Below are 23,154 nucleotides of genomic sequence, written 5' to 3'. Positions count from 1 at the left end.
GTAACCCCTGGAAGGGTGTATCATATCAAGTGGCAATGCCCAGGGCTGGAAAATTAAGATCATGCTTAAATGCCAAAATAGTGCAGTTCCTCCAATGGCCACTTAAGACTGGCTCCAAAAGTGAGTCAATCAGCAATGATCTCAGCGTTTAAATGCTCATATTTACAGCACAAACAAGCATGTTTACAGCCTGTTATAATTATTTATTTTTTTACCATTTTATCTATGAGTGACATTTCCTGAGGGCTTGTTCATCTGTTTATATGGTCCATGATCTATATAACACTCTTAAAATGCGTTCGAAAATGTATTTTCAACGAAAACCATTATGAGCATTAACATCAATTCGTTGTCAACACCTGCTTGGTAATTGGGGCACCACATAAGATGGCATGTACCTGAGACGGATGGCTCGGGAAAAGGCGGATGACATCCTGAACTGCCTCCGTCAGGTAGCAAAACTGCTGACTCACACTTATGAGGAAATTCGTTAGCTCTTCACTTCTGCAAAACATGAGGCCAGATAACAATCTCAGAAAACAAATAAAATAGATTTTTAAAGAAAATATTTTCAAGGTGGCACCCTTGGGAGCTGAAAGTTTGTGACCCATTAAATGTGATTTAATGTCATCCTATACTGCTGAACTGGCTGATGACAAAAAACATTGTCACTGGGATTAGGCAATTGTGATTGTGAGTGAATTGTGGCAACATTTGAACAAATTTTGTGTTTCAACCAGAAACACAAAATTTGTTCAAATGTTGCCACAATTCACTCACAATCACAATTGCCTAATCCCAGTCTAAATAATAAAGAGCTCATTTGACAGGTCACGCATATTTTTTCAGGGGCATATGAATATGGGTCTTGTATAATTTAAAGCTCTATGAGCTCTAAAAACTGAGGTCAGGAGGTTTACTTTCTTAAAAAGTGAACCTTAAGATGAAAAACAAGGCAATGTCTGCTAAAGATGCTCCAGAATGACAGCACAGACAGATTGATAGTTTGGACCAAACTTTGTGTTAACATTCTCCATGCATTTTCCTGGAGACCACCTCATCAAACTCTATAGAAAACTGAGCAGGTGGCCAAGCCTTCTCCCCACCTCCTCATTGTGTTAACCCATGCTGTCATCCCTCCCTGAAAACATCCACCTTAGATGATTAGTTATTTATATTCATCAACCTCTCCGTTGCTCTCTTCCCATTCCTTGGTCTTGTGGGATATTGATAGCTCTTATCTTAATGGTACATTTCCCTTGGCGAGGGGACTGGGCAGCCAGCCGTCCCGGCCCTCCTCGCACTCTGTCAGAAGGCCGAGTAAACACTGTCAGTCAGACAGTGCTGCACCCTCACCTCCCTTCTTCCTGCTGTTAGTTTATCTAGGGGGCAGAGAGTGATGATGGGCCCGAGTGGGAAGATTGCTGAATGCATAGGAGATGTTATGGTTGAATGCTGATAGAGGGTGCATAGTGCCAATGAAGTTTATTTATCCAGCCAAAATCTATTGGGCATAGCCATTTCCTTCCAGCAGCTTCCAGCGAATGACTTGCATGGTGAAACATGTTCACAAACAGGTTCACTACACACATTTCCTTAGGCCACTTGAGACCAACAATAGTTCTGTCACATATCACTTGACCAACTTTGACCAGAAGTGACAGTGTGCGTTTGAGCCCAAGGCCTATCTCAGTCCATCTATGTAGGGCTCCAACTTTACCCTAAACAAGTTATGTTGTAGATTCTTCCATAAAGGCAGTATGTGTATGCCAGAAGCCATCAACATATTGAATGCATTAATTTCCTTACCTAAACCAGAAAACATGAAAATCGGAACCCATTTGATTAAACTTTGCAGAAGTAACAGCTGCCAAAAAATCACAGGGCACCTTTAAGAGGAGCAAATAGCACCACCAAAATTGTAATTAATTGGCTTCCATTCATCAATCTATCTATTTCATATCCATTATCAAGGGCTGGGTCACAAGGGCAGCAGGCAAAGTATAGGAGTCACTAGGCAGCAAAATCCTACTGCAAAAGAACTTCCAAACCAGGGTATCTTCCACTCCTGTCAGTTCATTCACTGTATTCTCTACATGGCAATGAATGGTCATCAATAAAGAAAAGACAACCTAAAAACAAGTAAACAAGTACTACCCAAGTACTAAATTATATGTCTTATTATGTTAATTATAAGGATAGATATTTATCTTCCACTGCCCAGACTCCAGAAATAAGATTAGCAGTTCTCTTCCTATCTTTGGCAAAGCCCTGTTAACCCTTCCTGACTTTGATGTTGAGCCAGAATGTCTACGAGGCCAACCAAAGTTATTTTGTCATTGCATTCCCAAACTCCCCACACACCCAAATCTGTGGGTTTGTTTCCCCAGCACTTACATTTGATTTGGCTGTCTATAGTTCCCTTGAAAAATAAGCTTAAAAGGCTATGTCTGTATCTGGTGATTCAGCAATTTTATAATGAAAGGCACTCGTTGATATTTTGTCCAGAATTCTAGGCAGCTGCCTCTACATTGGAGGTTTTGGACAAGGTCAAGAAATATGCAGCAGTCTCATGTTTGTCCTTCAAGCTGAGCTTGAACAGTCTCCAAAGGTACAGGACCAGCCATTTTGTGCCATGAGGTAACAGAGCTTAAAGTGTTGCACATCAGTTAATTGTTTCACATCACAGTTTTAATTTGACAGGTACTGGGCATGTCAAGAAAGACACAAGGCTACTATTGTACTATATCTACCCCTGAAGAAGCTTAAAGTGGTTCTGCCTTGCTCAAGATCAAGATCCATCCCAGTCATCTCTCAGCCGCCAGGTAAGGCCGGGTGAAACTAATGAGCCTAGTTGGGCAGAGGATTCATGAAGTGATTGGGTGCGGTGCTATGACTGTGTTTAGCCTCTGCAGTTCGCTCCTTTGCTCATTGCAACCACCCATCGCCTCTCACCTTACAAATCATTACAGCTCCGCTTAAACCATTAAGGCCTGGCTCAGGGGTAGTCTATGGAGATGAGGGGGAGAGAGATACTGATCCAGAACAGTGAGATGATCATAGGGTTGATGTACGACTTCCAGTGGAGGAGGACAGATAGAGCATTACAAGAAGATGAAGGTGGGCTGAATGTGGGGGAAGGTATAAGGTGTGTGGCTGACAAGTGTTTAAATTTTTGCTACAATCGTCAACTTTGTTTCTGGCTTTGTGGCGAGTGTTTGTGGAATATTCTTTCCTTTTTTTTTGCAATGGACAGCTTATCAGACATTCCTAGTGGACTGAGTATTTTCACATACTGTAAGGGTTCTCTAACACCTTTTGACAAGTTTTTCAGTACCATAATCTACAGTTTATATGTTTGGAATGTACTGTGTATAGAGACTATAGTGTGCAGAGAATGAATCTGTTGATCAGACTATTAATCGCTTAACTCTTTTAATACCGTCTTCCTGAAAAATAAGCTCAAACAAATCATAGCATAGTTGTGTGTATTCTGTGTAAATCATAAAAAGGTTCTGTTGAGTACACATTGCTAGACTGATTAACTTAAAGATGTGGTATCCTACCCACTGTCTGCAACTTCCAGTTGGCTGAATGTGTCGAGGTCCACTTTGTCTGGATTCATCTGCTGCACAGCACTCAGCAGCTTCTGCTGGTCCTCTGGGTCTGTAAGACCAATCTGCCAAATGCAAAAAACATTGTGTGTGTGTGTGTGTGTGTGTATACACACACACACACACACACAGACTATATTGCCAAAAGTATTCACTCACCTGCCTTTACACGCATATTAACTTAAGTGGCATCCCATTCTTAATCCATAGGGTTTAATATGACGCCTGCCCACCCTTTGCAGTTATACCAGCTTCAACTCTTCTGGAAAGCCTTTCTACAAGGTTTAGGAGTGTGTTTATAGGAATTTCTGACCATTCTTCCAGAAGTGCATTTGTGAGATCAGACACTGATTGTGGACGAGAAGGCCTTATATGGATTTGCTGTAATATTTCAACATGGTGAGAGCATCTTCTGTGACTAAAAATAAATGGATTTCAAGAATCCGAATATATGGAACGCACTGGACATTGTTTATTGTCCATTCCACCTCAGTGGACTAAACTCGCTCATCCATGTCTTTATGGACCATGTCATGTTGGAACTGGAAGGGGCCATCCCCAAACTGTTCCCACAAAGTTGCGAGCATGGAATTGTCCAAAATCTCTTGGTATACTGAAGCATTCAGAGTTCCTTTCACTGGAAGTAAAGGGCCAAGCCCAGCTCCTGAAAAACAACCCCACACCATAATCCCCCCTCCACCAAACTTCACACTTAGCACAATGCAGTCAGACAAGTACCGTTCTCCTGGCAACTGCCAAACCCAGATTCATCCATCAGATTGCCAGAAGTGTGATTGGTCACTCCAGAGAACACGTCTCCACTGCCCTAAAGTCTAGTGGCAGTGTGCTTTACACCACTGCATCTGACACTTTGCATTGCACTTGGTGATGTATGGCTTGGATGCAGCTGCTTGGCTAATGAAACCCATTTCATAAGAAGAATAAGAAAAACCTTTATTTGTCCCACAATGGGGAAATTGCAGTTTGAAACAGCATACAGAAATGGCAGAGATTGCACAGATTGAATAGTCAGATCTTGCACAGACTGGTGTAGCTGGGTTATAAAGTTATTACACCTTATGGTGTAATAATATTGCACATATTAGGAGTGCTCGTTTTGAAGCCTAACAGCAGCAGGAAGGAAAGACCTTCTGTATCTTTCCTTCACACATCGAGGGTGAAGCAGTCTGTCACTGAAGCTGCTCCTCAGTCCTGTCAGGTCACCATGCAGGGGGTGGGACTCATTGTCCAGCATGGAGGACAGTTTAGCCAGAACTCTCCTGTCACCCACCTCCCTCACTGAGTCAAAGGGGCAGCCCAGGACAGAGCTGGACTTCCCGATGATCTTATCCAGCTTCTTCCTCTCCCTCTCTCTCTGTGATGCCACTGTTCCAGCAGACCACTCCGTACAAGATGGCTGATGCCACTACAGAAGCTCTCTACACACTGTTCTTGAGCTTATCTGAAGGCCACATGAAGTTTAGAGGTCTGTAGCGATTGACTCTGCAGAAAGTTGGCGACATCTGCGCACTATGCGCAAATGTTTGTAGAAATAGTCTGCATGCCTAGATACTTGATTTCATACACCTGTGGCCATGGAAGTGATTGGAACACCTGAATTAAATTATTGGGATGGGTGAGTGAATACTTTTGGCAATATAGCGTATATACCCACACCCGTATATACAAGTATATATACGAGTTTGGACACACCTTCTCATTCAATGTTTCTTATTTTGTTAAAACATTTTCTACATTGTAGATTAATATTTAAGGCATCAACACTATGAAGGAACGCATATGGAATTGCGTAGTAAACAAAGTGTTTGAAAAAAATAGGTTTTATATTTTAGATCATTCAAAGTTGCGACCTTTAGCTTTGGGGTTCTACCTCATGAAGTTGATTGAGAGAAGGCCAAAATGTGCAAAATTGTCATCAAGGAAAAAGTTGACTACTTTGAAATAACAGGCCATACCTAGCCGGTTTTACTTGTACTGAAAGCTTTTTCGCACACATGTTGTGGGTTAACAGTATGTTTCCAAGCGCAAATGCCATACTTTAAAACAACTCCAGAACTTTCACCTATTAACTGATGAAGAAATATTTAAAGATCTCTAAAACTGGCCTACATCTTTTCACCTATTTGGATGTGAATACTTTAAAATAAAATTTTGAGTTGGCATCTTTGATAAGTAGATAAAATTACAAAAAATACATCAGTGTCCAACCATATATAGACCCAATTGTATAGTTAAAAAGAGAGCGAACTGTATCCATTTAATCTCTCCTTAAATACAGATATCAGCAGCTACTGCTGTCTTTTTCAGGGTCACTCATAAGCCTGGCAGCAAGCAACAGAGCTGACAGACACACAGATGTTACCAGTCATCATTTACCTTCTCAAGGTCCTCCTTCTCCATGGTCAACAGGTAACTCCAGGTGCTGTCATTTTCCTGTCCAGGTGTTTATGTGAAAAGTCCGAAACAAAAACATTGCTCAGCATTTACCAAATCAAAACTCCAACATCTGCTCCTCGTTCTGCGACCAAAAACAGATGTACCTGCATGAGACTTTACCATAAGGTAACAAGTAGATACTTGCACAAACATTAACTGACCCTCAGTTTAAACAAATCCAGCAAACTAGATCCATTATGCATTAAGTAAAATATGTAAACTACATATCTCGTGAAAAGTTCCCAAGCATGTAAATGTCATACTGTCAATAATACAGCTGTGCTCAACTCATTCAGCATTCTTTTAACTCACCCATTACTATAATACTATAATGTACCAGGCATGCTAGCTCTGCTGAGATAGCAGAGATGGATTGTGAGGGGGTGGAGTAAACCTTTGATAATTCATTCAATAGGCCAACCAATGTAAACCCTTGATCTGATTGTTTCTCTCTGGATGGAATAAATATTCTTTCTGCACGTTTGTGTAAACATTAGGTGACATGATGAGTATCTGGCAAGCGGACAAAAACTTAGTGGAAGAAAACCAAGTTGTTCAAACAAGTGTTCGTAAAGAAGAACAAAGCTGAAATTGATGTGGGCACCACCATTGAAAACATGAGTCACGGTCCATCTCGCCGGTTTTTCTACTTAATTAATTCATTGTTGCCAATAAAGTTGGGAGAAAAAAAAAAACACATTATTACTTTTAAAACAACCAAAAACTATTTTTGCATGTGTCACAAAAATGTATATTCTGACTGATCATGTAGTCCATGTAAATATCGTACAAGATTGTTCATGTAGCTTCTAGGTTTATAATTATGTTGGAATTTCTAATCAAAATGATAGCGATTGAGTTGAAGAATTACTGTCCATGTAAACATAATCAGTGAGATAAAATAACAGAAATAACTGACATTACAAAAGGTAAGGCACATTCAAAAATATACATTATACACGTCAATATTCAACAAAATATACAGGAAAATCATACTGCCGTGTGCAGTACAGTACTTACAGTCAAGATGTCAGCAACGTAGCCAAGATCAAGGCCTTCTAGGAGAAGCTTAAAGTCATCAAGCTCGGTTACACTGAGTAGGGCAGAGAGCTCACCTTAACTCTTACACTAACTGAAACTATTAACTTTTTCCTCAGTATTTACTAAAGTACAGAATGGATCAGTTGGGATGAAGACTGCATAATAATGTCTGAATAGATTTTATAGTATTACATGATCATACTGAATGGAGAAATTATCTTTCACACTTTTAGTTTAACGGTCTAAAGAAGCAAAAATCTGCCGTTAAAAAGTATCCTTTGTCAATAAACTGTACTTCTTCCTGCCGCAATATTACTGAACTGAACCTTTAATCCTCTGGCAGAGAGGCCTGGGAATAACCAAAGACATATCTTTCTCTTCACTTTGGGAGATCAAGTGGCTCCAAACAAAGTGTCACTGAGTGCAGACACAACAGTATCTGCGGTTCACCCACAGATCCAGTCTGAATGTTGGCATGACAAGTTTGACGATGATCAAACCATGTGAAATTATGGTTTTAACTTCCTTGCAGCTGACAAAAGAGAAAGACGACTAAAATGTTTACAGGCTGTAATTCCTGGTGCTAGGCACGGTCAAATCCAATGTTTCTGGTTGATTATAATTACCCAGCTGTGCCTGAATGGACTAAACATTCAAGCGCGAGGTTTATTATTGTTTATGTCTGTATGAACAAGGTTCAACAACACCTGCCACACAGGCACTGTGTTAGTGAAAATCCAACAGGGGGCGATCTACAAAAAGTCTGCAGTGAGGAGTGGAATATTACTTGTACAACAGACAGATTAGTGTCCAGCATAACTCTATGAATACAGTGATGCATTGCAATTTACTCCTAAAATAACCTTATTAAACTGCTGGTGTTAACTTTATTGATTCAGAGAAAGTTATGTCTGAGTACATGTTGTACTTATCTTACCTGCTGTCTGACCTTACACTCCCTTCAAGCTAATTTACACAGCAGCAAGAAATATTTAGCTACAATTGTTAAAAGAAAGTAAAAATGACGTTGCTGGTTTGTTTCTGCTGCCAAGGCTAGAGAGGAAACTAAAAAAAAAAAAGAGTCGGAGAAAACATAGTAGTGGGACAAGCTCAAAAAAGACAGTGAATTTAAGTCTTGAGATGTCTTACCTTTCCTTGGAAGGTGGGGGTTCAGAGAACTTCGAGAGAGTGTCATTCTTGGCCTGAATGGTAGAAATTAGGTGTGTAATAGTGCACAATATTCATGATTTGGAGGCACCATTAAATACTTTTTTTTGGAACAACAGAGAAAACCAAAACAACCATCTTTTTCACCATTTACTTTTCAAAAAATTAAAATGATTAAAACCTCCCAATTGGCCATAATTTCTTCTGCAACAGTATAGACACCCAAACGCTGCATGCCATGAATAAGAAAAGACTGACCCATTTACTCTCAAGTACAACATAAATCAATTACAAAAACATCCATAAAGACAAGTGCAACATATCTATAGTTAAGTATTATAGACAGAAGTTCTAGTTAAACTCTAATAAGTTCAAGTCATTCTGCCTTTCTCTCTCTTTTTGTCAATGCTGAGGACCCAGCCACATCCTCTGGAAAAACTCAGGCAAATTCAGGCCTCACAGGTAGGCCAACTATAAATCAAACCCAAAGTGTACCGAGTGAACACATGCAGATATACCCTACAACATATGCCCTCATATGACCCACCACTCACTCATACTCAATCATAAAACGTCATAGTGTGATTGACTCATTCAGCTTGACCTAATCTTAGCATGTCATGTTACAAACCTACAAACACCATGAGGCTTAAACATTACGTTCATAAATCTTTGTACTGTGTATTTTACATACAACTGCATCCATAAACATCTGCAATGTGACAGTTCAGGATAAATACTCGTACCGTTGCATCCCTTGTAGAAATGTGGGTTGGAGAGGCTAGGAGCCTTGCTATCTGTGGACAAAATCGTGTGAAAGAATACCGTGCAATCAAGCAGACTGGAGCAAGACATGGAAAATCATACAGCACAGCAAAACACCTATGAATGTCATTCATTAACAATTCAGGGAATGCTTTTAATCACAAGATTTCTTATTACGTCCTTCCTAAAAATATATATATATTTAATAACATTTCCAGCTTACCAAATTTATAAATATACAGAATTTAGTGCATCCAAGAAGTGTTTCTACCTGTGGGTGATTGAAGATCTCAGCCAGATCAGCAGGGTTCTTGCCAGCCTTTGTCCTTATGGTTTTGTCTGCTCCAAGCTGGAGGAGCTTCAGTACTGCCTCCTCTCTGCCATACTGCACTGCAATAGACAAAGCCTGACAAAAATATTATCATTTATAGACACAAAGTCAAAGCAGATTTTAAATGTTGTCTAGATAAAAATGATCCCATATGTGCATCTTATAAACTCATTGTGCCTTCTGAGCTACAGTGTCACTGCCACAGTGATTCTGCATGACAAAAAAGGTGACACACTGTGTATCCATTGCACGTCTGGACGTTGATTTCTGCACCATGAGACACCAGTATGTTGATGACTTTACAGTGGCCGTCCCTGGCTGCCAGCATTAGGCAGGTCATGTGAGACCTGAAAAAAAACAGCAGACAAGAAACTAGAAAAGAGGTTAAAGACAATCAAATTTCAAGAAAACAGCTCCTTCCAAGGAACGGTAGCTAAAGATATGTAGAATGTAATGACAAAGAAACATGGCCTGAATGAGGACTGGGAGAAATGATCAGTAGGAAACAAGAGACAAGAACGTATGATGCAAGAAGACCAAAGTAAACCACAGTTAGGAGGATAAGAGAAATAGTGGACAAAATGATACACAGAACACAGAGATTAAAGAAGGGATGAGGACACTGGAGGGGAAGTGATTCAACAACAATGGGGGCATGAGTGAATGCAGCTCAGAGAAACCACCAGGGGGGAGCAGACACCACAGTATACAGTCACCTTTCAACTGGTCAGTCAGAACACAAACAATCTAAGCACCAACTAAGCACTGCCCAGTCTTAATTATGATCAGAACCTATTTCCTCATTATAAATACAAGGTAAAAGTGCAAAGAATCTAATCTTAATTTGAACTGTTGGCTTGAAATGTTCTTAAAAGCTTTGTAGTTGTCAAGCAGAGCTGATCTAATTAGTTCACCAGGCGACTGATTAAGAAACGTGATGATGCTTTAGATTGATAACACCAGAATAAGCTTTAAGGAACTGTTATACAATGCCTGGCCAAAAAAAAAAAACTCACTCTAATATTTCACTGGACCACCTTTAGGTTTGATTACAGCACGCATGCGCTGTGGTATCGTTTCTATGAGTTCGTGCAGCGTCACCAGATTTATTTCCATCCAGTGTTTTTTCACTAAAATCTTGTATTGATGATGGGAGAGTCTAACCACTGCACAACGCCTTCTCCAGCACATCCCAAAGATTCTCAATGGGGTAAAGGTCTGGACTCTGTGGTGGCCAATCCATGTGTGAAAATGATGTCTCATGCTCCCTGAACCACTCTTTCACAATTTGAGCCCCATGAATCCTGGCATTGTCATCCTGGAATGAATTTGCCCGTGCCATCAAGGAAGAAAAAATCCATTGATGGAATAACCTGGTCATTCAGTATAGTCAGGTAGTCAGCTGACCTCATTCTTTGGACACATAATGTTGCTGAACCTAGACCTGAGCAACTGCAGCAACCCCAGATCATAGCACTGCCCCCACAGGCTTGTACAGTAGGCACTAGGCATGATGGGTGCATCACTTCATCTGACTCTCTTCTTACCCTGATGCACCCATCACTCTGGGACAGGGTAAATCTGGACTCATCAGACCAAATTCCATTGCTCCAGAGTCCAATCTTTATGCTCCCTAGCAAACTGAAGCATTTTTTTCCTGGTTACCCTCAGTTATTAGTGGTTTTCTTAAGGCTACACAGCTGTTCAGTCCCAATCCATTGAGTTTTCGCATTGTACGTGTAGAAATGCTCTTACTTTCACTATTAAAAAAAGCCCTGAGTTCTACTGTTGTTTTTCTTCAATTAGATTTCACCAAACCTGTAAGTGATCGGCGATCACGATCAATCAGGATTTTTTTCCGACCACATTTCTTCCGCGAAGACGATTGTTCCCCACTATCCTTCCAGTTTTTAATAATGCATTGGCCAGTTCTTAACCCAGTTTTAGTAGTTTCTACAATCTCCTTAGATGTTTTCTCTGCTTGATGCATGCCAATGATTTGACCCTTCTCAAACACACTAACATCTTCTCCACGACCACGGAATGTGTCTTTAGACATGGTTGTTTAAGAAATGAGAAGCTACTTATTTCATCATTTGGCGTTAAATAACTTGTTGCCAGCTGAACGATAATCACTCATGCAGTAATTATCCAATAGGAGGCTTGTACCTATTTGCTCAGTTAAATCTAGGTGGCGACTTTTTTTTGGCCAGGCAGTGTATGTCTTATCTGTTGTAATCATTGATTCGCAAATGGAAAAAGGGGTCCAGCCGAATCAAAGCCAAAACATATCAGAGGTTTACATTTTGTCTGTGGGTAAACTGCAGTCAACTTCGCATATATCAATTCACAATTTTCCAGAGCGAACAATTGTTAAGTGAAGACCTGGTACTCACGACTTTAACCTTCAAGTCATTCCGCTACTACCTTGCACCTGAACATGGGCTGTATATAAATAACCTCTGTTCCCATACTTCTAAATCTTATTCACCACAGGCTGACAGAGTGGATGAGAAAAATACATCAGCCTAAAAGGATGGGAAAGTTTGGGGGCAATTCATCACTTTACACGTTTACCAGGAACTGTGTGTGTGTGCACTTGTGCAGCTATCTTTCTGAGGACCAGTTTGAGTTGTATATCATTGGAGTGAGGACATTTGTGCAAAGTGAAGACATTTTGGTCGGTCCTCACTTCTCTACAAGGCTGTTTGAGGGTTAAGACTCAGTTTTAGGGTAAAGGTTACAATATGGTTAGGGTAAGGGGCTAGGGAATGCATTATGTCAATAAATGTCCTTACTAATATAGCTGTACAAACGTGTGCATGTGCGTGTGCACATGCGTTTGAGAGTATCAAAGAGCCTGTTCAGACCTTGCATTAGGATCCAATCTGGGCGGTCCAATCACGTAAAAGACACGTGTGAACACCCCCAGACCACATTTGGAAGTGGTCTAGGTCACTTGTGTCCAGGAGTTTGCATCATTCATTCAGAGAAAAAACACATGGCTAATAAGGAAAGAAAACCCATAATTTATGTCTGTTCCTTAGTAATGAGAGCCTTTGATAATGTCTGTCCTTGTAGCTGTTAACTAAAAAATAAATAAATCTAAGTAGCAATTTAAAAATCAAAGTATTTAATAGGAGTATATGAGTGATTCTGTGTTAATTATGATGCTGTCATGTTGATGGATGAGGAGCCAGGTGTGGTTAAGATATGCATTTCCTCATTTTCGGATTTATTTATTTACCTTTATTACCAGAGATTATGGTGCATCTGGAAAATTCCAGGGATTGAGTAATAATCTGAGTGTTGTGCAGGTCTAACTAACGTCAGGGCGGAATCAATAAATAATAACTTAGTGTGTGTTCCAAAGTCATGACGCACACATAAAACAGCACTGTTCTCGGTTCTGGAGCAGCAGTAGAGATCCATTAGGGACAGCAGCTGTTATAATATTTTACTGCAGATGATGTCAAGGTTTAGTAGCATATAGAGCATGAAACTGAGATCAGATATGGAGACACATTCGGAGGCACATTTTTAATGCCAGGTCTGAACACATGTACAGCCCAGGTGGCATAGCCCAGATCAGATCTTAATGCCAGGTCTGAACGGGTCCATTCTGATACTGATCTTGTACTCATCGGCATCACTTTATAGGAAAAAAAAAAATGTTCACTTAAAATGGTGCATAGCCACATAAAATCACACAGTGGTGAAGAGAGCATGTGGACCGGACATTTTTGCTGAACAAAAATTCAGAAGGCAACCTGGACATTTTCAAATGTGTATCCACTCATTGCCTTTATTTTTTGTCAATGCACAATGCTTTGTGTTACCATTATACAGAATATGCCAAATAGCTTTATCATTTTGTTCTTGAATGTTGAGTTTATGTAGTTTATGCATTTCTCATGAATTGCCACAATGATGAAAAAGTGTGAACTTAAACTTAAAGTTGTCCTGCTTATTGATTTTCAATATTTCCAGAAATACTGCCATCACAAGCACAGAGAGATACTGAAGATACTGCTACCTCTACATATGGTTTTACTTTTTTCAACAGTATACAGTTATATGAGCCAACACTAAGTCCTACTCACATTTGTGCCTTTTTTGCTTTGTCACTCTGAGTTGAGGTCTGTGCTACTATGCTGGCAAAATAAGTGTTGACATTTCTGCCAACAGATGATCTTGGAGTGCAAGTGCCTCTGAGCTGATGTTTGTCAAACAGGAGTAAATCATTCTTAAATGTCAGCAAGTTTAGAACACTATCGAAGCGGTAAACGCAGATATATTTCCTTTTAACAATTCCAAGAAATAAGTTAATGTTCTATCTGAACTTAAACAAAAGCAACAGTGACTATGACGTGTATGATAACATCTTTTTTACAAGCCTTTGCGCTAATTAATCAGTTACTTCCTCTTCTCCAAGAGAACAAAAAAGATAGCACCATTGTATTCCTGCTTTTATGTTATACTACAGTATTTTCCCAAGGGTGGTTTTGCTGTGAGACAGGCACCAAGGTCACTCAGATACTGTTGTGTGGGTTTTGTGTACGTGTCCTCCAGACTGTCAGTTTTGGACAGTTCCCAAACAGTCAGCTGATCGATATGTAGACAGCTCAGTGTAAATATCATTACTCCCATCAGGACATCAAGAACAATGACTTTCAGAAATATCTGACGGACTCACTTTACCCTGGTTACACACTACATCTGAAAGTGAATCTTAAAATTGTATAAATACTACATTAACATACACATAAGTGAGTCATTATGGGACTAATGCATAAAGAGAACATTATCCAATTTCAGCCTTACTTCAGCCGTAATTAATATTATTCTGCAAAGATGCTACTTGAAAATGAAGCTCACTTCCTGTCAAATGTCTTCAACAACTCCCATGCATGTTCACCAGGGTGGAGGAGGACATTTCAGGTTTGAGGGGACTGAGCATTGTATTCTGTCATTCCAACAGGGCCTTTTTAAAATTCCAAAGCAATAGCTTAAAGAAAATTCCAAGAGGCTTGATCGGACATAAATTAGAAAGGCACAATTCACAATGCATGCCAGAGCATATACCAAGCCATGAAGTCCAAGGAACACTGTATAGAATGTGTGGAAAAGAATAGATCAGGGCATGGGTCTTAAACCATGTATAAAGGAGTGTTCCCTGAAGACCTGAAATCAAATAAGATGGGAACCACCAAGATTTTTCAAGGGCTTGTCCATGAAGCTAAACTGAGTAACTGAGCTGAAATGGACAATGACAATCTCAGCAGTATTCTAATACAAGAGTACCTAGACAGCCCACTTTGAGTTTGCCAAATTGCATCTTTATAGAAATATCTTCAGGTTTGATGAGATAAAAGTCTTAAGTCTTTGGGCTGAACTCCCAAGTCCTACGTCTGGTGAATACTGATCATCTTTTAATACCATACCTAAAGTTAACTATGGAGTTGTCACTGTCATACTAAGAGGCTGCTTCTCAACAGGAGGGACTGGTCAGAATTAATGCAGCCGTTATGCTGTATACAGATCCTTGAAGACAACCATGTTCATAGTGCAGTGACCTGAGACTGAGTGTGATTGTTGGAGTCTTAAAACCCAAAAGAGCTTTAATGGAGAGACCTGAAGATTGCAGTTCAGATGCTTCCAATGAGAGGAAGGTTTTGCTTGGAAGAATGGGACAAACTGCCCAAATCCAGTATGCACAAACCAAGAGTATTAACAAATCTAAATAAAGTAAAAATCATATTTTTATGTCATTATTATGGGTTATTGAGTATATTTTGGTGGGCAAAATGGTTTTATCTATTTAAAATTTAATTGACAATATAAAGTTAAAAAAAAAAAAGTGACTAGGTCTGAATTATTTCCGGATCCATTCTAGAAGAAATGGCCACTCAACTATTTCTGATTTCTCCCCATCCATTATTCACAAAAACGTGCTACATGTGTAGCTTGGAGCAACATGTTCCAGGCTTCATGCATATACGGTCAGCACACATCAGTGCAATGAAGGAGAAAAAAAAATGGACACATGGAGGCAATGGACCCCACATCGTGCTTCTGCAGGACTTTGAGAGATGACAAAGAATGCATGTTTACACTACGACGGAGGGACGAGCAGCTGGTGTTAATCATTGGTTTGATATTCAGACGTAAGAGGCAATGAGAGGGAGTGAGAGGTTTATCCTCTACACCCACATGAACCTCATATTCTTCTCTTCCTCTGGATGTTGGGGGCTGCTGGCCTCTTCTCTTCAATCCTCCCCTCATCTGCATCCTTCTGCATCTTGTTACTTTGCTTCAAATATTTTGTCTGGGAAGGAACCAATCAATTTCCTAATGCAACAGCCTGTCCATGTGTGTCATCGGGGGGTTTCAGGTGGCGTGCATGTAATGGTATGCTGGCAGTGACAGAGTGGCAGAGAATTAGGGAAATCTAAACAACAAAGCCACTGGCGCTGCATCCACACTTTGACACGGCAACAATCCACAGATGGTAACAGTAAAAATGCTTCAAGAATGACCTGTCTTCATTCTTTTCCACAAAATTATTATTTTTTTTTCTACTGAGGCTTATCACTGTAATGGCTGATGAATCCTGAATTTCTCCAGTTGCTTGTATTCATTTATGGTCGTCTATATCTGAACTGAAGAGACTTTCAGTGTTTTGACAGCAGTTCACATAAACGGTGCTTTAAAGGGTTTATGCAGCATTTCTGACATCCTTCTTCTCTGACAATTCAATGTTCTGCTGGGAAACCTTTGGACCTGGCATTCATGTGGATGTTATTTAGATGTGGCACCGACCTAGACCAGACCAGGCATCCCCACCCCATAGCAATGACACTCCGTGATGGCTGCAGCCATCCCCAGCGTCCCGCTGACACAGACACACACACAAAAACGGTTTAGGAACAACTTAAAAAAACTAGATCACTAGATCCCAAACTGATTAAGTACTGTATTTATGAAATGCACTGGAACAAGCATGATCCACAGAGGCCCATGTCCTACACAATATTAGGAAGGTGGTCATAATGTTATGCCTGATCAGTGCACATGCAACTTTTGTGCCTTGCCAGCCTAACATCTGACAATTATTAGCCTGATGAAGTTACAGCAGCTTATGCTGACTGCTATCTTTGCTGCACCCCAATATAGATACACTGGTCTACTGGACAGCTTATATTAAAGATAGTGACGGATGCCGCAATTTACCATTTACAAGCTTCTGATGTTTGTGTCTTGTCTAAATGGGTGTAACATATAGATCTTAACAAAACAGTGGGTTGGATTTAGGGAAATCTATTAGATTCTCACACTGGTGTACCATTACCATTTACCAATAGTAGGAATGGATGTAGTATAATAATTATGTTATCTTTTGTGTAACTAAAAATACTGTTTTGTTAGATTACAATGAGCCCTTCATATCTACACAGGGAGAGGGTCCTCTTCCATAGAATGTTCCAGCAAGAGCCCCATTCAGACAAACTAAATACTGGCTCTGGAGAGATGCCTTTTACATTTTCATGTTAAGTGTGCGTTCCATGATGATTAATAAAGGGGGCATTTTCCAGTTCTATGCTTTGGGGCTGACCTACCACTCACGTTTACAGTAAAAAAACAACAACAACAAAAAAACAACAACAATATATCTGAACCAGGATCTTAACCAAAATATGAAAATAACAACAACAGCACACTGCACAACTTTAGCAACAGTATTAACAAAAGAGGCTACGGAACAGACCACTGGCTGCATGCTAAATTTTACTTCAATTTGTTGCATTTAAAGCCTGGGCTTTTTACCCTTCAGGAACAATTTTACATACATTCAGCTCATGTTTTGGAACTTCCTGTGTTCTTGTGTTGCACAAATATCTTATATTCTATTCATAATAGAATATAAATGACAGAAAACTGCAAAAGGTAGCCCTAAAAAAAACACAGAAGGGCAATGTATACATTTCCTACAATAACATCTATTAATGATGGACAAATGTACCATAGCAAAAGCTTACCTGGCTTTGACCGATATCTGGTTGATAAGAGTTTTGAATGGAACTGGTCATGTGTAAGGCAAATGAAAGATCAATTTTAATGTGTAAGTAGTTCCTAACTATGGGAAAATGCAATCACTATTTATTTTTTTATTTTTTTAACTGCTCTCCTTGTCTTGACATTTATATTGGAAAAACCATGCTTACAGGGTTTCATTCAAGAGTATAAAGAATTTTCTAAAATCCTCCTGCCCACCCTTTACACTGTTTGTTTGTCTGTCTGTCTGATACCCGTCCGTACATGCACATGCCATAACAGGACATTCCAAACAAAACACAAAAATATACACAAACTGTATGGAGCACAGTGGTGCATAATGCTACCACATGGCAGCTGAACATAACGAGAACCATCAAAGGAAATTTGATCCAGCACCTCTGTTTTTTTTTTTTTTCTCCCCTGTTCTAGTCAAGTTTGAAGTGTTTTTATATGGCTTACATCAAAAATGGTGTGACTGAATGTACTGTGTTGAAAATCCCATAAATATTTTGACCAGAAACTCGTCTGTACCCCCCTCACCTGTCCACCATGTTGGGATCAGCGTTTCTGGACAGCAGAAGCTCCACGCAGCGTGCAATTTTGTCTTCACTGGCAGATGCCATGCAGCTGGCCATGAGCACCGTGCAGTGATCTGTGAACAAGAACAACAATTTTCAGAGTCAGTTTTATTTAAACAAACATTTGTTTTAGTGCTGATTATTAAAAATTACATTTAAATCATAGCAAGTTGGCTCCATGTATAAAAACAACTACACCTAGCAGTCATTGGGTAGTTTTTTGTAGCATCTGAAAGTTTTAAAAATGAGACAATGTGGGGTTCAAAGTGACATTTTTTTTTATAGTAGCCTATATTTCAATAAGCATGTCTCTTAAAAGCTTTAGTTTTATAGTCAAGTTGTGGAAATCTGAAGCACGACCAAATTGCTTGTTGAGAAATACTTGTCTTGATGAGAAATACAATGTATGAGATCCTTTTTCAGAGATTCATGTCAGTTAAGCAAAAGAAACTTGGCGACAACACAGCTAGCTTATAGCTTTATTGCCTGTAGTGTGACTATAGCATTTTGTCACTATTTTACATGGTGCTATTTTAGCTAAATGTTTTGTGACTGCTTAAAATATTAAGTAACATGCTTTCTTTAGGCTAGTTATGGCCAGTATCAAGATATGGCCTAAATATACAATATACGCCAAAATTTTTGTCTAAGTGTTCATTAGCAAAATTGCTTAGAGGAGAGGAGAGTACCTTGTTTTTTCCTCACAATGAAGTCACACATCATGTTGTAATAGGGAAAAGAAATCAACTGGACCAGAACCCAGCAATGGAGACGGACCACTGTTTATCTGGCATCAGGAAGTGTGGCAGCCTTAATGCGACTGTGTGACTTCAGAGGAGTTGTCTCCTTATCTTGCATTAATAAGAGCAATCTGAGACCGATGGCAACACACTCAATTCCTGTTTAGTTACGGCAATGACTGTGTCCCCAAACTGTATGCATCACGGTTACCATCTAAATGTATGCGTTTCTCCCTGTAAATGTGTGTGCACAAATAAGTTGGCCTCTACATCTGTATGTGGGTTTCTGTGTCTTTGTAGCTGTGCATGTTTGGCTCTATATCTCTAGGTGAATGTGTGTGTGTTTATATTATGTATGTGTGGGTGTAAACCAGACTGCCTGGTTTGCGTCTACGGAGGACTGGAGTAAATAAATCTGAGGCCTGAGAACTGATGAGAGGGCATGACAGCAGCAGGGCGACCATTATCAATCACTCATGCATTCCTCCGCTCAGCCACGCTGCTTGGACGGACGCCATCAGGAAGTGACCACACGTCATCCTCCTGTTAATTGTTTCCTTCACCTGCCTCGAGCATCAGATGCCAAAACCATGTGAAATCAGTCACACAGTTTAACTCTGCATTCTCGACTGAGATTTAATTGATTTCAGATATCAACAACATGTCTAGTCCTGAGGTTCCAAACTTGGGTTTGGGGACTTTGCACAGTCGAATGAGGATTCCCAGCTGACAGCCAAGAAATTTAAGAATAAGGATGTTTTAAAATATTTCATAATATCTGCAACGAGAACAGTGGCAGCAATGCAGCAGCAGAAGACTACACTGATCAATGTTTTAAATGTGTAAATAATAATGTTCTCATAAGCAACAAATACCTCTCCTTCCCTACTGAATATGCCTACTGTTCATTATGAGGCAACTTTGGATAAATTGCACTTTTTTGGAAAACAGAAACCCAAGAGTTTGATATTTTGCTTAACACTATTTTTGTGATTCTGAGCAGGTTTTGTTTACATGACATACATGCCGAAGCACATATGCACATTGAGCTAAAATGTGGTACACGTTCAAGGCAAACATTTATAGTATTCCGAAAACTGATAACATGAGATGAGGTACCAACACTAATGAAAGAACGAGGAAAATAACAAATATAACAACAAAATAATGTGCATGTTTTATCCATCACAAATATAAAACATACTTTTTTAATTGGCTGTCAAAAGGAACACTATCACCTTTGCAAATTGCACTTATACACACACACACATATATGTATGTATATATATATATATATATATATATATATATATATATAGAGAGAGAGAGAGAGAGACATTTTGTTTACGTGGGTAATGAATAAATATTTCACCAACATTCTCTCAGTGCCAGACTTGTTCAACCATGTGAACACAACCTCTTTCAAACTATCCAAGTCTTTGATATCACATCTTTCAATGTTCAAAAGCAGACCAGTGACCAGAAATGTTAGCTTTGTTTTTAGGTATGCATCTCTACCCATGCCTCTGTGGCATAGAGTGATTTTTATGATTTTAAAGGGAATCTGCCGTTTAAAACCATAAATAATATGGCCTTAAAGGGCTCATTAACAGTAAACCACCAATATCTAAATACATGGATTTAACTGCGCATTTTTGCAAGAGGATACACAGGGTTTAATCTATGTAAAACTGCAAAGCTTTTAGCATGGAAGAGTTTTTCCTCCTTGCTTATTTTACCCAGACTGACCTCAATCCAACAGATGCCTTCAATTTTTCTTGCTTTTGGATGAGAGTGCAGTGTGCATGAACTAAAAACAACTCAAAGGATCAGCAGTGTGTTTCTGCAAGAGTTCCTCTTTGGCGTCATCACCATTAAGTAATGTCAGATGAAGCATATTGGTGCATAGGTCTGATTGGTTCCCTGGTCTTTGGCTGTAGCAGGTGAGGAAATTGAAAAAAGGTGCCACAGGGAAGAATAGCTCGACACCAACGCAACAGGGACCATCAGGAGGATTAGGTATGGCTGTTTGATATTCAAGCCTGGAAGGCAGCAATGAAATGGTGTTGCCTAATCAGACTATCTATCCTAGTTTTCTTTTTTTTTTTGTTTTTTTTCCTGAAAGTGGTAAGTGAAAGATCACAGACAGGCCAGTGGTCTACTTTGCCTAATTCAATGGGAATAACATGGATTTTCTATTACTGCTTTTTAGTAAAAGTAAGTAACTGTTGCCATATGGCAAACCCATGCAATAGAGGGGTTGTGGGATAAAGGTTTGAAGTAGTTAAAACAATTAGTTGTTTTATAATAAGATTTGTTTCCCTGTACAACATAGGTTATAGATAACAACAGAAACAAAAACACACTGACATTGGCCAAATTGCTTGTAGAGATATGTACTGGCCCAGAATTTCATAATCTATGGTTCCCTAACTATAGGTCCTGTGACCTAACACACAATTAAACACACAATATGTCACTGGTGTTTTTATGTTACAACTCCACGTAGAAAAATAAATCAAAATCACAGCCTAATTTAACGTACTGTACCTTATCTATGTTGCTAATCCATGTAGAAAAAGAAAGGAAAAAAATCATTCAGTGCCAGAGGGGCATTGACTGGGGCATACATTTACTTCATTTTCACACATGCCTGTTCATTTATGTAGATACATATTTTTAAATGTCATTACACTCCTTTTTTTGTGGGTTCTCCATTGTGTATCTCGTGGTACCAAAGCAGTGCAGGACTCGACACACATGTAAGTAACCAATTGGAATATGTGCCGTTCCTATCAAAGCAAGGGTTTTATCAATGTTGTCATCAGAGGGCCAGTGAATTTACCTCCAGTAGTCACACTAGTCAATAATGTTTAAACTTAACCTTGAACTACAACTTCCTAAAGTTAATGTAGGTGTTTATATCTTTGTAAAGTTGAGAAGTTTTAAGTTTTATCTGTTAACTGATCTGATGTCTGGGGGCGAGTGGACTGGCTGCAGAGCTGGTGGAGAAGTAAGGCGCTTCCTCCAGGGAATTCAAAACACCACAAACAGAATCCAGAACATAACAGTTTGGTTAGTTTTACTGTTTCTTTCTTCATGCTTTGTGCTTCAGCATCTTCAATCTGAAATAAATGAATGGATCCTAAGTGCTGCATCCCAATTATAATTTGAGTAGTTGTATGCCAATACTGTGTGACTGATATAGCCCCTTCAACATAGTGTCCAAATTCCAAGGTCCAAAGGTAATTCAAAGCTTGGTTAATACACAGAGTCGCCACATACAGTGGGAAGTGTCAATATGAGTAGGACACCCTTTTAAACATATTACTCTGACCTTTGCTGAAACTGGCACTGGCCCCTCTGTCCAGTAGCAGTTTGGCCACCTCATAGTTAGCCACACTGACTGCACACATCAGAGGTGTCCATTCAAAGCCAAGTCTGGTCTCAACATCCATGCCTGTCCACAATGAAAAAATCTGAGTGTGAGTCTTGGAGATGCTAAACTAGTAAAAGAAAGCAGTTTGCTCTTATATGTAAAGCCACAGTAAATCAAAATGGAAACCTTTATAAAAATAAAAATAAATCATTTGTAATTGAAGAACTGCTTGATTTTCTTTGTAATATTATTTCGGGCAAACTATGAAGCTGTGTCATAGAAAAAGGGAAGCAACAACTTGCCATTGTCTAATAGCTGTTCAACAGTTCCAGTGTCTCCTTCACTAATGGCCCTCTTCAGCAATGACACATTATCTTCCGCATGTGGTACAACAGCATCAGGGTCCTGAGAAATCAGAATAAAGGAATCAATAATGATTTTACTCCAAAGTAAATGAAACATTTGGAAAACATGTCACATGTGCTGCATTGTCTGTGAATGTCATGTTGACAAGTTACAGTCTTATGAATCTGACGGAGGGGATGATGGATACATGATAATCTGGAGTGATATTAAGCAGAAATTATTCTTGCCATTGTGAACAGTAATTACTTTTTTTTCCCCCTTGCAGCACATGTGAGTGCGTTTTTTTTACTCGCGCCATGTCCCAGTCCCACACTATAAACTAATACTTCAGTTTGGACTGTACACACCTATCTGTTTTGTAATACAAAGACTCTTCAATATTGTAATTTATTACTTTAATGAGTGGTGCTACAGTCACTCGATAGTTCATTGGGTACACTAGTAAAACAATCTAATATAACAGTCCTGCACTAAATCTTATGAAGGTTATAGTATTCAGCATTATTTTAAAATAAATTAGACAGCTGTTGATAAAACTGTGTTCTCATTTTGGAGGCTGCAGTCGGTAGTACTACTAAATTGCATTATGTTGTATGCTCCTAATATTCTGACAATCTCATTTTAGTCACTGGGCTAAACTAAATCACGGACCACCACC

At 39.4% G+C, this 23,154-nt stretch overlaps 1 protein-coding gene across 2 annotated transcripts in view; it reads right to left on the bottom strand.

Annotated features, from left to right (window-relative positions):
- Window positions 1–23,154, bottom strand: part of asz1 (ankyrin repeat, SAM and basic leucine zipper domain containing 1) — a 29,344-nt gene that overhangs the window by 4,871 nt on the left and 1,319 nt on the right. For both annotated transcript variants that reach the window (XR_014699344.1, XM_084555829.1), the window contains exons 2-12: window positions 22,433–22,535; window positions 22,089–22,211; window positions 17,974–18,085; window positions 9,611–9,722; window positions 9,316–9,450; window positions 9,026–9,076; window positions 8,262–8,314; window positions 7,092–7,164; window positions 6,012–6,068; window positions 3,567–3,679; window positions 399–504 (exon numbers count right to left, since the gene is read on the bottom strand). Coding sequence is in view for 1 of the 2 variants with exons in the window: in XM_084555829.1 (XP_084411955.1) it covers window positions 399–504; window positions 3,567–3,679; window positions 6,012–6,068; window positions 7,092–7,164; window positions 8,262–8,314; window positions 9,026–9,076; window positions 9,316–9,450; window positions 9,611–9,722; window positions 17,974–18,085; window positions 22,089–22,211; window positions 22,433–22,535 (1,038 nt within the window). In the remaining variant the exon portion in view is untranslated. The remainder of the gene's footprint in view (window positions 1–398; window positions 505–3,566; window positions 3,680–6,011; window positions 6,069–7,091; window positions 7,165–8,261; window positions 8,315–9,025; window positions 9,077–9,315; window positions 9,451–9,610; window positions 9,723–17,973; window positions 18,086–22,088; window positions 22,212–22,432; window positions 22,536–23,154) is intronic.

Source organism: Chelon labrosus (assembly GCF_963514085.1).
Source record: "Chelon labrosus genome assembly, chromosome: 11".
Lineage (NCBI taxonomy): Eukaryota > Metazoa > Chordata > Actinopteri > Mugiliformes > Mugilidae > Chelon > Chelon labrosus.
The sequence above is the reverse complement of the archived record's forward strand: the minus strand, read 5'-3'. Positions and strand labels throughout refer to the sequence as shown.